Source organism: Euprymna scolopes, chromosome 15, assembly GCF_053919585.1.
Source record: "Euprymna scolopes isolate OS-2025 chromosome 15, ASM5391958v1, whole genome shotgun sequence".
Classification (NCBI taxonomy): Eukaryota; Metazoa; Mollusca; class Cephalopoda; order Sepiida; family Sepiolidae; genus Euprymna; species Euprymna scolopes.
This window is the reverse complement of record NC_136496.1, coordinates 120993758-121012864: the sequence shown is the minus strand read 5'-3', so window position 1 is coordinate 121012864 and position 19107 is coordinate 120993758. Positions and strand designations below refer to the sequence as shown.

Below are 19107 nucleotides of genomic sequence, written 5' to 3'. Positions count from 1 at the left end.
TGAGAATTAGACATTTTGATTTTTTTTCTTTTTTATACACATTTTTATCTTTCGCTATTACAAATATATCATCAGATTCAACTTACATTTGCTGTACCATTATCTTGGATGGGTGAATGGCTGCATTCTGGCGCTGATTTTGGCAATGACGTGAAAACGTAAACAGGATCGTTTTTCACATCAAATTCTCTGGAAAAAAAAATTGAAACCATTTTTTAAGACATGCATGCATGCAGCAGCCCTACTGCTTTAATAGCATCGGCAACCACAGCTCTCCAAATTGTAGATCATAATGGAAAATACAAGACACAATTTGTTATGAAAGGATATTCTCAGATTCCAGAATCGAAATTATTTCCATACATTCACGTCTTTGTTTTTACGTGTATTGTTTTGAATTGCACTATCATTATTACATTTTTATAATCATGTTCTTTCAACTTTAGTATTAGATTCTCATTAGAATGTTTATTATAATGGCTGTGGCATTAGAAATCCCATCGGATGAAGAAAGTTCCCCTGCTCAGATTCTGGAAAGGGAGTTGAGTGCAATTCAAATTTTTGTAGTACTTGTAAGCATTTCATACACAAAAAGGTGCAGTGGAATTACTGGTTGATTTCTATGCAAGAATCGTAAGGCAATGGAGGTGGATGAGGCCTCATAGAGAAAGCATATGTTGCAATATTTTTGATAGGATAAAAAGAGTATGATCACTGAAAATTGGAAGGTTCTATTTATAAAAAATGGTGATAGGAACTGATGAATCAAATTAAGCCACGTTCTGCTAGCTACCAATTAGAAACCAGAATTGCTCCATAAAAAAATATTGAATTTTTAGCATTGCAGCACATAAATTTTTTTGTCAACATGAGAAAAATCTTTTGCACTTTGCCTGCAAAATTATAAAGTTCAGGACCTGTACAGAAGAGCTACCCACTAAAAATTCTTCATCTCTAGAACTCGTACAGAATAGCTACCAATCTGAAACTCTTCTGAAATTAAACATCGTTTCCAATTCAAGAGTATATTTCGATAGCAAGACTATTAAGGTTGCTCAGAGTTCTGTTGCTTTTGTGATATTTGGAGCATAGAGAGGAATAGTTGCTAATTTTATTGAAAGTTTTAGGGAGTGGATGGAGTTTAAGGAACTTCTGCCATTACTAATAAACAGAGCATAACTACAGTTGACCAAGGGATGAGTACGTCAGGTATTAGTACGCAGTGTGATGATGCATGGAAATGAAACTTGGCAATGGTTAAGGAAATGTGTTGCATGGAGAAATATCAGAATGATACGATGGATTGTAATGTGAGTCTTAAAGACAGGCTCTGATGATTTCAGAGGAAGATTAAATCTGAAGAGTACAGAGATGTACAAAAAAAAAGGAGACTGATAGCATGGTCATGTTAAAAAGAATGGATATGATTTCTTGGATTAGTAGATGTAGAACAGTTGAGATAGCAGGTTCAGTTCATAGGAACAGATCGAGGAAAACATGGAAGGAACTTATAACAATGGACTTATAGGAAAATACTTGGCCAGAGATAGTTTTGTTGGGAAATCAATTTTTAAAAATTGTTCAACACATGCCAGCATGTTAATCGGATTTTAAACTAAAAATGATGATGAATGTACATGGTGAGAGCATGTTTTACACATCTATTGTAATTGGATTATTTAAGATAACATGGAACTAACAACTATTGCATTTTTATTTGTCTTTCAGATATCACAGATGGAATCTCCATATTCTAAGAGAGCTGTTTCTAAAAAAACTGTATGCTCATCGGAATTATTTTTTCTGGAGCTACAAACATCAACTAACAACAACAAACTGAGGGTCACTAAGTACTAAGAAATTACAGAAATACTACAGCAGGAGTACTTAAAAAAATCACTAAATGAAGCAAGAGTACTTAACACATCACTAACTGCAGCAAGAGTACTACAAACATCAATAACTGCAGCAGGAGTACTACAAACATCAATAACTGCAGCAGGAGTACTACAAACATCAATAACTGCAGCAGGAGTACTACAAACATCAATAACTGCAGCAGGAGTACTACAAACATCAATAACTGCAGCAGGAGTACTACAAACATCAATAACTGCAGCAGGAGTACTACAAACATCAATAACTGCAGAATGCGTACTACAACCAGCAATAACTGCAGAAGGAGTACTACAACCAGCAATAACTGCATAAGGAGTACTACAACCAGCAATAACTGCAGAAGGAGTACTACAACCAGCAATAACTGCAGAAGGAGTACTACAAACATCAATAACTGCAGCAGGAGTACTACAACCAGCAATAACTGCAGAAGGAGTACTACAACCAGCAATAACTGCAGAAGGAGTACTACAAACATCACTAACTGCAGCATGAGTACTACAAACATCACTAACTGCAGCATGAGTACTACAAACATCAATAACTGCAGCAGGAGTACTACAAACATCAATAACTGCAGCAGGAGTACTACAAACATCAATAACTGCAGCAGGAGTACTACAAACATCAATAACTGCAGCAGGAGTACTACAAACATCAATAACTGCAGAAGGAGTACTACAACTATCAATAACTGCAGTAGGAGTACTACAAACATCAATAACTGCAGCAGGAGTACTACAACCAGCAATAACTGCAGAAGGAGTACTACAAACATCAATAACTGCAGAAGGAGTACTACAACCATCAATAACTGCAGAAGGAGTACTACAACCAGCAATAACTGCAGAAGGAGTACTACAACCAGCAATAACTGTAGAAGGAGTACTACAACCAGCAATAACTGCAGAAGGAGTACTACAACCAGCAATAACTGCAGAAGGAGTACTACAACCAGCAATAACTGTAGAAGGAGTATTACAACCAGCAATAACTGCAGCAGGAGTACTACAACCAGCAATAACTGCAGTAGGAGTACTACAAACATCAATAACTGCAGTAGGAGTACTACAAACATCAATAACTGCAGCAGGAGTACTACAACCAGCAATAACTGCAGAAGGAGTACTACAAACATCAATAACTGCAGAAGGAGTACTACAAACATCAATAACTGCAGAAGGAGTACTACAACCAGCAATAACTGCAGAAGGAGTACTACAACCAGCAATAACTGCAGAAGGAGTACTACAACCAGCAATAACTGCAGAAGGAGTACTACAACCAGCAATAACTGCAGAAGGAGTATTACAAACATCAATAACTGCAGCAGGAGTACTACAACCATCAATAACTGCAGCAGGAGTACTACAAACATCAATAACTGCATTATTGAAAAATAATTTTTAAAAATAGGTGTAAAATATTTAAGTTTCCTTCTTATTGTTGAATATCTAGACCGCATGTACCAAAAAGGTCACCAGGCACAAATAAACGCACTAATTTTTAGTATGTAACACAGATATGCACTTGGTTGGAAAAAGCAATATGATTGATTATAGAAAATAAAATAATTGTGGATTGAAACCAGTCACAATAAAGTTGTAAAAATTAAAAATGGACTTTGTCCTTTTTCTTTAATACTATCTTAAATGTTTGAATAATGAAAGACTCCAGAAATCATCTGCATTTTATTTGGAAAAGAAGTCACGATTTTAAAATATCATTTTTTTAATAAATGAAATCAAACTTCACAGCTTTACTTAAAATCATAAGTATAATATTTACTTAATAATACCATTAATATTAATAATATTTACTTAATAATACAATTAGTATTAATAATATTTACTTAATAATTCATTACAATTAATATTTACTTAATATCATTAGTATTAATAATATTTACTTAATAATATCATTGGCATTAATAATATTTACTGAATGATATCATTGGCATTAATAATATTAACTTAATAATATCATTAGTATTGATAATATTTATTAATAATATCATTAGTATTAATAATATTTACTTAATAATATCATTTAGTATTAATAATATGAACTCAATAATATCATTAGTATCATTAAGTAAATATTATTAATATCATTAGTATTAATAATATTTACTTAATAATACACTTAGTATTAATAATATTTACTTTATAATACCATTAGTATTAATAATATTTGCTTAATAATACCATTAGTATTAATAATATTTACTTAATAATACCATTAGTACTAATATTATTTACTTAATAATACCATTAGTATTAATTATATTTACTTAATATACCATTAGTAATAATATTTACTTAATAATACCATTAGTATTAATATTTACTTAATATCATTAGAATTAATATTTACTTAATAATATCATTAGAATTAATATTTACTTAATAATATCATTACAATTAATAATATTTACTTAATAATATCATTACAATTAATAATATTTACTTAATAATATCATTAGTATTAATAATATTTACTTAATAATATCATTAGTATTAATAATATTTACTTAATAATATCATTAGTATTAATAATATTTACTTAATAATACCATTAGTATTAATAATACTTACTTAATAATACCATTAGTATTAATAATATTTTCTTAATAATATCATTAGAATTAATATTTTCTTAATAATATCATTAGAATTAATATTTTCTTAATAATATCATTAGAATTAATATTTACTTAATAATATCATTAGAATTAATATTTACTTAATAATATCATTAGAATGATAATTTACTTAATAATATCATTAGAATTAATATTTTCTTAATAACATCATTAGAATTAATATTTTCTTAATAATATCATTAGAATTAATATTTACTTAATAATATCATTAGAATTAATATTTACTTAATAATATCATTAGAATTAATATTTACTTAATAATATCATTAGAATGATAATTTACTTAATAATATCATTAGAATTAATATTTACTTAATAATATCATTACAATTAATAATAACTTAATAATATCATTGGCATTAATTATATTAACTAAATAATATCATTAGCATTAACAATATTTACTTAATAATATCATTAGAATAAATATTTACTTAATAATATCATTAGAATTAATATTTACTTAATAATATCATTAGAATTAATATTTACTTAATAATATCATTAGAATTAATATTTACTTAATAATATCATTAGAATTAATATTTACTTAATAATATCATTAGAATTAATATTTACTTAATAATATCATTAGAATTAATATTTACTTAATAATATCATTAGAATTAATATTTACTTAATAATATCATTAGAATTAATATTTTCTTAATAATATCATTAGAATTAATATTTACTTAATAATATCATTAGAATAATTATTTACTTAATAATATCATTAGAATTAATATTTACTTAATAATATCATTGGCATTAATATTTACTTAATAATATCATTAGAATTAATATTTACTTAATAATATCATTGGCATTAATATTTACTTAATAATATCATTGGCATTAATATTTACTTAATAATATCATTAGAATTAATATTTTCTTAATAATATCATTAGAATTAATATTTACTTAATAATATCATTAGAATTAATATTTTCTTAATAATATCATTAGAATTAATATTTACTTAATAATATCATTAGAATTAATATTTACTTAATAATATCATTAGAATTAATATGTACTTAATAATATCATTAGAATTAATATTTACTTAATAATATCATTAGAATTAATATGTACTTAATAATATCATTAGAATTAATATTTACTTAATAATATCATTAGAATTAATATTTACTTAATAATATCATTGGCATTAATAACATTAACTAAATAATATCATTAGCATTAACAATATTTACTTAATAATATCATTAGAATTAATATTTTCTTAATAATATCATTAGAATTAATATTTTCTTAATAATATCATTAGAATTAATATTTACTTAATAATATCATTAGAATTAATATTTACTTAATAATATCATTAGAATTAATATTTACTTAATAATATCATTAGAATTAATATTTTCTTAATAATATCATTAGAATTAATATTTTCTTAATATCATTAGAATTAATATTTACTTAATAATATCATTAGAATTAATATTTTCTTAATAATATCATTAGAATTAATATTTCCTTAATAATATCATTAGAATTAATATTTTCTTAATAATATCATTAGAATTAATATTTACTTAATAATATCATTAGAATTAATATTTACTTAATAATATCATTAGAATTAATATTTACTTAATAATATCATTAGAATTAATATTTACTTAATAATATCATTAGAATTAATATTTACTTAATAATATCATTGGCATTAATAATATTAACTAAATAATATCATTAGCATTAACAATATTTACTTAATAATATCATTAGAATTAATATTTTTTTAATAATATCATTAGAATTAATATTTTCTTAATATCATTAGAATTAATATTTACTTAATAATATCATTAGAATTAATATTTTCTTAATAATATCATTATAATTAATATTTACTTAATAATATCATTAGAATTAATATTTACTTAATAATATCATTAGAATTAATATTTACTTAATAATATCATTGGCAATTATAATATTAACTAAATAATATCATTAGCATTAACAATATTTACTTAATAATATCATTAGTATTAATAATATTTACTTAATAATATCATTGGTATTAATACTATTTACTTAATATCATTAGTATTAATAATATTTACTTAATAATATCATTAGTAATTAATAATATTTACTTAATAATATCATTAGTATTAATAATATTTACTTAATAATATCATTAGTATTAATAATATTTACTTAATAATATCATTAGAATTAATAATATTGACTTAATGATACCATTTGTATTAATAATATTTATTTAATAATATCATTAGTATCAATAATATTTATTTAATAATATCATTAGTATTAATAATATTTATTTAATAATATCATTAGTATTAATAATATTTATTTAATAATATCATTAGTATTAATAATATTTATTTAATAATATCATTAGTATCAATAATATTTAGTTAATAATATCATTAGAATTAATAATATTTATTTAATAATATCATTAGTATTAATAATATTTATTTAATAATATCATTAGTATTAATAATATTTATTTAATAATATCATTAGTATTAATAATATTTACTTAATAATATCATTAGAATTAATAATATTTACTTAATAATATCATTAGAATTAATAATATTGACTTAATGATACCATTTGTATTAATAATATTTATTTAATAATATCATTAGTATCAATAATATTTACTTAATAATATCATTAGTATTAATAATATTTATTTAATAATATCATTAGTATTAATAATATTTACTTAATAATATCATTAGAATTAATAATATTGACTTAATGATACCATTTGTATTAATAATATTTATTTAATAATATCATTAGTATCAATAATATTTACTTAATAATATCATTAGTATTAATAATATTTATTTAATAATATCATTAGTATTAATAATATTTATTTAATAATATCATTAGTATTAATAATATTTACTTAATAATATCATTAGAATTAATAATATTGACTTAATGATACCATTTGTATTAATAATATGTATTTAATAATATCATTAGTATCAATAATATTTATTTAATAATATCATTAGTATCAATAATATTTATTTAATAATATCATTAGTATCAATAATATTTATTTAATAATATCATTAGTATCAATAATATTTATTTAATAATATCATTAGTATCAATAATATTTATTTAATAATATCATTAGTATTAATAATATGTATTTAATAATATCATTAGTATCAATAATATTTATTTAATAATATCATTAGTATCAATAATATTTATTTAATAATATCATTAGTATCAATAATATTTACTTAATAATATCATTAGTATTAATAATATTTAGTTAATATCATTAGTATTACTCACAAGTCACTGTCTGCATATTCACTTGAACTACTTCGCTCAGATAATTCGTTGTCCGCCATAACTGAACCAGTCTTCAACATTGCAATCACTGCACTGAGTGAATCATCCATTTCAACTATGAAATAAGAAACAAAAATTGAAAGCATTTTCATTAAAAACAATGAATCAAATTTTTTTTAAAAAATCAGATTTGTTATCGTAATTGAATACAATCAACTCATATTTCTGCAATCACCTTGTCACTTCATGTCAGATAGGAAAATGGAATCATTTCGGCTTTTTTCTATAAAAAGAAAAAGCTAACAAGATTTCACAGGATTTAAAAACTATATAATATATCAATGAAGAATTTATGCAAATCCTAATTAATTTGCAATCATATTTTTAGTATGAATTACTTAGGACTTCTACCCAGTCATGGCTGACAGAATGAGAGCATGCTACCCCGATAGATTAAAGAAAGGGCTCTGTTCAAAATCCTGAGTTTAACAAGATACACCAAAAGATGTTTAAAGGTTACATCTGCCAAAACATTGTGAAAATAACACTCACGAAGAAAACAGTAGCCTGAAGAATCCAAAAAATATGTAGAATCAATCCTCATCTCAAAAATTAACAACCTATGGTGGTTTTCTTCAATATTCAAACATCTCAAAAAAAAAAAAAAAAAAAAAAAAAAAGGCAATCAACAGAAAACTGAAAGGTTAGAGATAAAGTGAAAAACGAAAACTCCTAAGTGAGTTAAATCTTAACAGGAGAGATTTTTTGTTTGCATTTTCGCCCCAAACAAAGGGAAGAAACTGTTAGAGTAGGTTGGTTGGTTGGTTTGTTTGTTTATTTAACCAGCATATCGACCTTCATTGGGTCATTTAATGCTGATGATCGTTTGGGTCCATTTTTTTTCCATAGTGTTTGTTTGCTTAGTACTTTTTTCTTTTGGGGGAACAAGTTTTATCTGTTTTAGTTGAAAGTTTTTGTTTTTTTTTTGGTAAGGCCTTGATGTTATATTTTTTGATATAGTTGTATCTCTCTCAGAAATGAGAGAATATTGTCTGTGCAGGTGTTTTTAAAAATGTATTTTATATTGTTGGTTTTTAGGTAGCGATTTCTTGCGGTAGCGTAGGCTCCACATTCAACAAAGATATGTTTTATTGTGTAGGTCTTCTGGCATGTTAGGCATTGTAGTGGTTGCTCTTGCCTGAGTATGTAGGAGTGAGTTAGGTTTGTGTGGCTAATGTGTGTTCTGGCTATAACCACTTGTTCTTTTCTTGATTTTTGTGGGGATGGTCCCCATTCTCCTAAGGTCGGTTTAATCTGGAAGAGCTTGCTATTTGTGTTATTATTCCAGCACTGTTGCCATTTTGCATAGAACAGTTTATTGCTTTTGTATTTTAAGTTTGTGTAAGAAATATTGATGGGTTCAGGGTTTAAAGCTGATTTTGCTGCTGAGTCTGCTCTTTCGTTACCTTTCACTCCAATATGGCTTGGAATCCAGCACATGATTACCTCTTTGTGGGTAGTCATCGAGTTTAGTCTATTCAATAGTTTGGTGATTAGTGGGTTCTCGAGCTTTATATTGTTCAATGATGATAGAACAGGGAGCGAATCTGAGAAAATTATAAACTTCTTGTGTTTGTTTTTTGTTAAAATGTTGAGAGCAAGTTCAATAGCACCAACTTCTGTGGTGAAAATGGAGCTTTCAGTTGGTAGTGCCTTCTGGTGAGTTGTTCCATTCAGAACAGCTGCACATGCTGTCCTGTTGTGGTCCTTAGAGCCATCTGTGCAGATGTGCAGATGACCAGGGTAATCTAGAAGTATGTCGTGGAGTTTTTCCTGGTAGATGTTAGGGTGGGTTTTTGCTTTGGGGAGTTTACTTAGTTTGAAGATCCTTTTGGGGTTTTTTGAGTATCCAACGTGGAATTTCAGTGTATGATCGTGGATATTTTTGGTTGTTATCTCAGATTCTTGTCATATCGTTTTCATTCGTAGGCTGAAGGGTTTTATAGCTTTTGCTTCGAATAGTTCACTGTGTCTTGGATGGAATGCGTCATTGTATGCAGGGTTGTTTGGACATGATTTTAGTTTAGTATAGTATTGGGTAGCTAATTTATGGCTCCTTATATCTGCTGGTATCTCATTGGCCTCTACGTGTAGACTTTCCACTGGGGATGTTCTGAAGGCTCCGAGTACCAGTCTCAGCCTACCGTGGTAGATCGAGTCTAGTGTCTTTAAGTTCTTCTGGCCGACCAATAAATGAAACATCCATAGTCAAGTTTTGACCTGATCAATGACCTGTATAATTTCAGAAGGTTTTTTGATCTGCACCCCATTCTGTGTGGACTGTAATGTGCAGCAGCTGCAGTCTTTTATTGCAGTTTGTTTTCAGGTTCTTCAGGTGGGGGATGAATGTCAGTTTTTTATCAAATGTCAAACCTAGGAATTTATACTCGTCTACAATAGGAATTTCTGTATTTCCAAGTTTCAAACAAGGGTCGTTATGGAGTTTCCTCATTTGGCAGAAGTGTACACATTTGGTTTTTTTTTCAGAGAATTTAAATCCATTTTTTATTGACCACATTTTTAATCTATTATCATTGTTGGAGCTTGTGTTCTATGATATGTATATATTTTGACCTGCAATATATCAGGAGGTCATCCACATATAAAGATCCGTCAACACTGGGAGTTAGGCACTTTGTTATGTTGTTTATTTTGTTACAGATAGAATACTCCCTTGTGGGACTCCCTTTCTTGGATGTTGGTATCTGAATAGGTTGATCCAATGCGGACTTTAAATTTGCGATCTGATAAGAAACCCTTTATAAATTATGGTTGTCTGCCTTTTAGATTGAGGTCGTTAAGATCTCTCATTATTCCAAATTTCCAGGTAGAGTCATATACTTTCTCCAAGTCAAAGAAGATTGCCGAGAGGTGTTCGTTCCTTATAAATGCTTCTCTTACAGTTGTTTCTAGGCGAATCAGGTGATCGATTGTACTTCTTTTTCTACGGAAGCTGCACTGTAGGTTAGAGATAATGTTGTTGGATTCTAAGTACCACACTAGTCTGTCATTGACTATTCTCTCTATTATTTTACACAAACAACTGGTTAGTGAAATTGGTCTATAGTTTTGCGGGTTTGAGTTTTCTTTTCCTGGTTTGGGGATTGCTATTATTGTGGTTAATCTCCATATATCTGGGAATTTGCCTTCTATCCATATTTTGTTAAAGATTTTTAATAGGAGTTTTAGTGTTTCAGTAGGTAGTTGTCTCAGGAATTCGTAGTGAATTTCATCTGGTTCTACAGCAGTGTTATGGGATCTTCTGATGGCATCTTCTAGTTCAGTTAGTGAAAGGAGTTTATTATAGTTTTCAAGGTTTTTTTGATTTGAAGTTGAGTTTATATTTCTTGGCATTTTGTTTGATTGTTGTAAATTTTGTACTGTAGTTTTGGTTAGAAGAATTTTGTGAAAAAGTTTCAGCTAGTAAGTCTGCTATATTTTTTCATCAGTTGTGTTAGAGTTATTTATGACGAGGTGTTTGATTGGTATGGATTGCAATTTTTCGGATCATTTCCCATATTACTCTTGGTTCAGTGGAGGAATTTAGTTTGCTGACGTAATTTTGTCAGCATTCTTTTTTTTCTGTTCTTATAACTCTACAGGCTTTAGCTCTGTTTTGTTTGTATTCTATAAGATTTGGAGTAGTAGGTTGTTTCTGGAATTTTTTTAGGGCAGCTTTCCATAACTTGATAGCTTGTTGACATTTAGTGTCGAACTAAAGTCTGTTGTGTTTTTTGTTGAGGTTTTTGGGATGCACGCATTTGCTATTTCTATCAGTGTTTTGGTAAAAGATTCTACTGTGTCATGGATAGTTTCGATGTGGTTCAATCTAGTTTTGCATTTTTCCTTTAATATTTGCCAGTTGGCCTTGTTTAGGTTCTATTGTAAATGTTTTTGACTACTGGGTTCGGAGGTTTCGATTAGAATTGGGAAGTGGTTGCTGCCACAGGTGTTCCGTCTGCCTGCTTCCCACCGGACTACAACTTGGATATCTTCAAGTCCAACGTTAACAAATTTCTAATGAACCGCCCCCTTAAGTAAACACTTCAGCAAATCTCCACACTAACGTAATGTACTTGCAATAACCCTTATCCCTGAGTGGCTTCCGGACCTTGATAAGTGGTGATCACTGTGTAAAAAAAAATTTTTTTTTTTAAATCATACACACTCCAATTGAAATCCAAATATATTTGGGGGTCACACATACTTATATTAATGGCGGAGTAGTTTCCATTAGCTGGACTGATGTATGTGGGTGAACTGTTGTTAAGTAAGCATATATTGTTTTCGTTAATGTCCTTACACCCGCATAGTATATTGTGGCTATTAAAGTCACCTAACAGGATGAAGGGTTTGGGCAGTTGATCGATTAGTTTTTTTCAATTCGTCTTTGTCTATATCTTCGTTTGGTGGGATATATGTAGAGCATACCATTATAATTTTGTGCAGAGTGGTCTTGATGGCAATTGCTTGGATATTTGTAGTGATATTTACTTTACTGTGGGGTGTGCCGTTTTGGATCAATATCGACACTCCCTAAGGCTCTGCCTCTGGAATTATGGGTGTAGTTGAAGGATTAGAAGTTCTTGATGTTGATGCTGTCATGTTTCAGAAAGGTTTCTTGAAGGCAGATTATTGTAGGTTGTTTCTGTGTTATTAATAGTTGTAGTTCACTCATATTTGCTTTCAAATCACGACAGTTCCATTGGATTATTTTTTTCCCCATGGTTGGTTTTAAGTTTTTTGTTATTATTCTTCTGTGTGTTTTGTTGTTTCTGTCGGCTTTTTTATTTGTCTGGGGATGTTTTATCTTCTACCTCCATTTCCTCCAGTGTTCCTATTTTGTTTCCTCCTCTTGAGGTTGATTGGGATCTAGATCTTGGTTTGTTAATTGCTTTTCCTTTAGTTTTTGTTTTATTGTACATATAGTACATTAAAAAATTATGCCAAAACTCAAACAAAACCAACCTGCCTTCTCCCTTGAGGCTTGCATTTACGAACATCCGTGGGCTTAGAACTAATTTAAATGATGTTGAAGCATTTCTCCTAACAAACATCCCGGATATCTTAGCACTAAGTGAGACTAACCTACACTCCTCCATCCCTTCTAACTACTTTAACATGCCTGGATACCTCCCACTCTGCCATAAGGACTCTGACAGACATATGCATGGGCTTGGAGTCTACATTCGAAACACCCTCCCCTTGACTAGAGAAACTAAACTAGAATCAGACGATCAAGCCTTTATGTACTTTAGACTTAACATGCAACATAATATTAGTTACTTTTATTTTCTCTACCGCTCTCCCTCAACCCAGGACTGTACCCTAATAAACAGTCTCTGACAGCATAGATACAGCAGCACATAGATACACTAGCGCACAAGTACATGTATTTGGTGACTTCAATGTCCACCACAGTAACTGGCTTGGATTCTCTACTTACACAGACGCAGTTGGTACCACGACACATAACTTCTCTATATCTCATTCCCTATCACAGATGGTTACATTTCCAACCCGTTTCCCAGACCAGCAAGAACAACATGCATCACTTCTAGATCTGTTTCTGACCACAGTTCCCGATGATGTGTAACGAATGCCCACAGCCCTCTTGGGAACGCCGATCATGCTGTGGTAATGGTTGAAATCGCCCTAAACTCCAGAGCCAAAACTGAAGAGCCACTGCTCAAAACAATGAGATATTATAAAAAGGCTGACTGGGAAGCCATCAGGGATTTCATCAGGGACGCTCCATGGCAAAATATCTTTTCACTTCCTGCTGAACATTGCACAAATGAGACCAATGAATGGCTCAAAACAGCAACTGAAGCACATGTTCCCACGTGGAAATTCTACAGCAAGCCCCACTCTCCCCAATGGTTTACTTCTACTTGTGCAGCTGCCATAGCACAAAGACAGCATCCATACCGCAAATTAAACTGACATAAGTCCAGAGCAAACAGACAGAAGTATATAGAAGCCAGAAATAACTGTAAGAAAGAAATAGCGACAGCTAAGAGAGAATTTACTAAAACCACCAAAAAATGCATCGAAGCACAAAAATTAGGAACCCGTGACTTCTGGAAAATCTACAACAGTAAATAATGGACAATCAACAATTCTCCCACTAACCAACAATCATGAGGTTGTTTGCTCTGCAACTGAGAAGGCTAACATGCTTGCCAGACGGTTTGCCTCCAACTCCACACTGGACCCTGCTAACCACCCCCTACCTGACTTTCCTTTGCGGACAGACGCCACATTAGACGATCTGAAAATCACCCCTTCTCAGGTGCATACTATCATAAGAAAGCTTGACACTGCAAAAGCATGTGGACCTGATCTTATCCCAGCTGTGTTATTAAAAAAGTGCACCACCGAAGTAGCTCCAGTTCTCTCCAAACTTTGCAACAAATGCCTTAATGAATCTTGCTTTCCTGCCTGCTGGAACTGCTTCTGTAGTACCAGTTTTCAAGAATTCTGACGAAAGAAGTGACCCAATAAATTATCGCCCCATTAGCCTCCTCCCACTTTTTGCCAAAATATTTGAGACCATAATTAACCAAGCTCTAGCCCATCACCTTACAGATGCCTAACTTCTGACTGACCAACAATATGGATTTAGGCAAGCCCGTTCCACAGCAGACATCCTAACTGTAATCTCAGAATGTATATACCATTCACTGGACAAAGCAGGGGAGGGTAGAGCAGTAGCTCTAGATATATCTAAGGCTTTTGACAGGGTATGGCATGTGGGTCATCTCCAGAAAATCAGATCATACGACATCACTGGAAGGATACATAACATAATTAAATTCTTCTTAGATAAGAGAAAAATCCAGGTTGTCCTTGATGGTCGTACATCTAAATAATATTATATAAATGCGGGAGTGCCTCAGGGGCCTATCCTTGGACCTCTGTTATTCCTAATATACATAAATGACCTCCCTGACAAAATTGTCTGTGCGATGGGTATATATGCTGATGACACCACGCTCTATAACAGACACGACAGGAAAACAAATCAACACATATCTAAAGAAATGGCAGAAACACTACAGGATGACCTCTGATCCATAGTGGAATGGGGACGAAAATGGATGGTCACATTCAATGCTGCCAAGACTAAACTTGTTTCCTTCAATAATTACAAGAAACCTTCTCAACCACCAATAGCTATGGCCAATGATATATTACCTGAAAATACTTTGTTTAAAACTCCTCAACTTAATGTTCACAAGGAACACGAGTTGGAACAGATACATTGCTGTTGCTGCTGCAAGGAAGGTGGCATCTCTCTCTACCGTGCTAGAAAGTTACTTCCTGTACCTCTACAAGGCCACCATTTGCCCATATATGGAGTATTGTTGTCACATTTGGGTTGGTGTATGTGCTATTAGTCTCTCACTCCTGGACAGGGGTCAGAAGAGAGTAGCCAACCTGTCAGGTTTCAGACTCTGTCCTATTGATGAAATGTTACATCCCTCTGCCTGTTCTACTGGTAGATACTCTGATGAACTACAAGCCCTTGTACCCCTTCCATGTAAATACTCCCAACAAACCTGAGAAGCAGTAAAATCCACAGTAAAGATTCCCAGATGCCAGAAAGCCTTCTACTCTAACAGCCTGGTGCTACCAGATCGGGCTGTCTATTGGCTTCCTGAGACGAAATGCATCTACATTGATGTTCCTTTTTGTTTTTCTATTCTCTTTTGTAAAACTTAATTATGTTATACAAAATCAAAAACAAAAACAACAGCCTCCTTCCTTCCCCACCTCTTTTTTTCTTCCCCTACTTCCCAACTGGCCCTGTCGGTGGGGCATTAGAATACACCGACTGCCCTCCTGCAGAGAGTAAAAGTCTCTCAATGGGGTCATCTGTTGACCATAGGTGGCAACCTGTAATGCCTAAGGACGGGATCCTGGTGGTTGAGCAGATCATGTTCAAGGTCCTATTAGGACATGAGGTGCAACACGCCACTTTGGCTCTTACTTGGGTTAAGACAGGCGGTTGGATAGGCCCGATCCAATCAATCGGTTGGTCATGACTAGCATTAAATCAGACAAACACAACAAGAAAATACGCTCACGCTCCCCACATTAGGCAAAAAACTGATTTAGTAAGCGGTGGCTGGAGGGTCAATCAACTTGCTGAAGAATGGATAAAACACGGCTGGAAAACCAACATCTTTTCTAGAAATGATGCCATTAGAAAGGACGAAGGAAACATGGGTGTTTGAGTCCATTAGCAGGAAGAGTATACTTCTCCTGTATCCTTGTTGTGTTGGGGCGAATGGGTCCACCCCCCTAACACTTCCCAAATAGGGCTCCAACGCGGGTGGGGAGCAGGAGAAATGAAAAATTCAAAATATTTAAATGGCAAATAAAAAGCCTCAAAAAAGAAACCATTGTGAAGTTTCAGACAAATCTAGTTCAGATTCAGAAACAGAATCACAATACCAAAATCTCGTTCAAAATCTACCTTTTTTCATAATCATTGAAGCAACCAAAGGAGAACCGATAACAAAAGTGTCTTCCTTCAAAATAGAGAAAATTTTCTCAAGTATCAAACCAAAAATGGTCAAAAAACTAAATAACGGCACACTACTAGTGGAAGTAGAAAGCCAAAATCATATCGCAGAAATCTTTAAATGGAGACTTTTTAATAAGCAAAAAGTAAAAATCTATTCCAACAAAACTTTGAATACTAGTAAAGGAGTAATCAGGAGTTCAGAATTATCACTGTGTTCCTTAGAAGAAACTAAAATTAACCTAAAAAATCAAAACATTATCGATGTAAAAAGGATCCAAATTAAAAAATATAGTGAAACCATCGATACAAACTGCTATATTCTAGCATCAAATTCAAAGTAACATTAAAATAGGATATGAAAAAATAAATATAGAACCATATATACCAAACCCTCTCAGATGCTACAATTGTTAAAGGTACGGACACCATCGAGACCGGTGAACACGCTCTCCAGTATGCATGAGGTGTGGAGAAAAAGAAATCCATACAGATTGCCAAAAAGATCCAAAATGTATTAACTGCCAAAAAGGCCATAGTGCAAATTCAAAAGAATGTGATAAATGGAAACTTGTAATTATTAAAGGAAAGAAGTCTACCATCCATTTTTGTCCCCATTTCACTTCAGATTGGAGGTCTTTCTCTAGGGTCTCTGCGATTGCCTTGGATATGTGTTCATTTGGTTTCCCCTTGTGCCTGTTATAGAACATGGTGCTATCAGCAAATTTACCCATCTAAGAGACAATTTTATCAGGGAGATCATTAATGAATATATGGAATAATAAAAGTCAAAGGATTGACCCCTGAAGTACACCCGCATTATATCTGCAGTAAAACAGGCTCGTCTAAATCCATATTGTTGGTTGGTCAGAAGTTTAACAGCTGTAAGATGATGGACTAGAGCTTTGTTGATTATGGACTCAAATATTTTGGCGGATAGTGGGAGGAGGTTAATGGGGTGATAATTTAATTGGTCAGTTTTTTCGCCGGAATTCTTGTAAACTGGTACCACAGAAGCAGTTTTCCAGCATTCAGGAAAGCAAGATTCATTACGGCATTTGTTGTAAAGCTTGGAGAAGGTTGGAGCAACTTCAGCAGAGCATTTTTTTAATAGCACAGCCGGGATGAGATTGGGTCCACATACTTTTGAGGTGTCTAGGTTTTTTATGATATCATGCCCTGAGAAAGGATAATTTTCAGATCATCTAATGTGGCGTCTGTCCACAAAGGAAAGCCAGGAAGAGAGTGGTTTGCTAGGTCTAATGTGAAGTTTGAGGCAAACCAACTGGCAAGCATGCTAGCCTTCTTGGTTGCCGTGCAAACAACCTCGTGATTGTTGGTTAGTGGAGGAATTGTTGATTGCCCATTATTTACTACATTGTTGTAGATTTTCCAGAAATCACAAGTTCCTAATTTCTATGCTTCGATGCATTTTCTGGTGGTTTTGATGCATTCTCTCTTAGTTGTCACAATTTCTTTCTTAGAATTACTTCTAGCTTCTATTGTCTGTTTTTCAAATTTCAGAAAGTAAAAAACTAAATAATAAAAAGTAAGACAGTCGAATTTTAATAAAAAAATAAAATTTAAAATTCATAGTCAATGAACATCGACTCACAACACATGTCATCATATTAGAGGAAGGAAGATAATCTTCTATGATGTATCTTCAATGCATACAAGGAAGAAATGAATTTTATTTATTACTAAAATTCTACTTGATAATTTTCCATAACTTTTGTTGTAGATATCTATTTTTGCTTGATACGTTAGTATAGCAAAAAGTTTTCCTGTTATTTTGAATTGCCACCTGCATATTTTTTGTCAATAAACACCCAAATTTCGTTTTTTAAATGGTTTACAAATTGATATATGAAATTATCTATATTTTGTATTTGTTCTACTGGTACATAGAGAAGGAACAGACTGAGATATATCAGAGACTCTGATTGGTTAAGCTTGGTTATGTGTTCAGAAAGGAAGCTGGTTTAAAATAATCAGTCTTCAGTAGGCCAAGCTGCAACATTTGTCCCATCATTGCATCTCTGTTTTACAAGTATTTTACTGGAATGTGCTCCAATGAACACATAGCACTTGTGCCCCTTTGACATAAATACCCCAGAATAACCCAACGTGCAACAAAATCCACCCTCTCACTGTTGAAGTTCCTAGATGCCGAAAAGCCTCTTACTCTAATAATTTCTCTCTTCAGACTACTATTCTTTGGAATTCCCTCCCTGTTTCCTGCCTCTCTGACTGTACTAACCTGCAAAAGTTTAAATGTAATGCAAACAGATATCTCACTATTCAACTCCCCTCAGCTCCCTGTTAGACACAATCCCAAATTATAACCCCTTACATTCAAAGTGGCAGAATGATTTGTTTATGGTGAAAAAAAGAGTGAAAAAATAGTACTGCTTGGGAGAATATTAAGGCATTCTAGGGCCTCTGTCATCATGACTAACCTAGAAGATAAATATTGAAAATACTTAGGAGTTTATTCTTTGACTAAGAAATCATCTGAATTATACATGAAAGAACTGAACTTGTCAATATTCAATATTTCCATGTTCATCTGTTCGGCTTGAGTCATCGCTGAGCAACCAAG

General features: G+C 31.5%; 1 protein-coding gene across 6 annotated transcripts in view; it reads right to left on the bottom strand.

Moving 5' to 3' along the window:
• LOC145294099 (protein CFAP20DC-like) overlaps positions 1-19107 on the bottom strand; it is a 136415-nt gene that overhangs the window by 73967 nt on the left and 43341 nt on the right. For all 6 annotated transcript variants that reach the window (XM_080141167.1, XM_080141171.1, XM_080141169.1 and 3 more), the window contains 2 exons: positions 7910-8024; positions 87-189 (listed from right to left, as the gene is read on the bottom strand). In XM_080141167.1, the coding sequence (XP_079997293.1) occupies positions 87-189; positions 7910-8024 (218 nt within the window). The remainder of the gene's footprint in view (positions 1-86; positions 190-7909; positions 8025-19107) is intronic.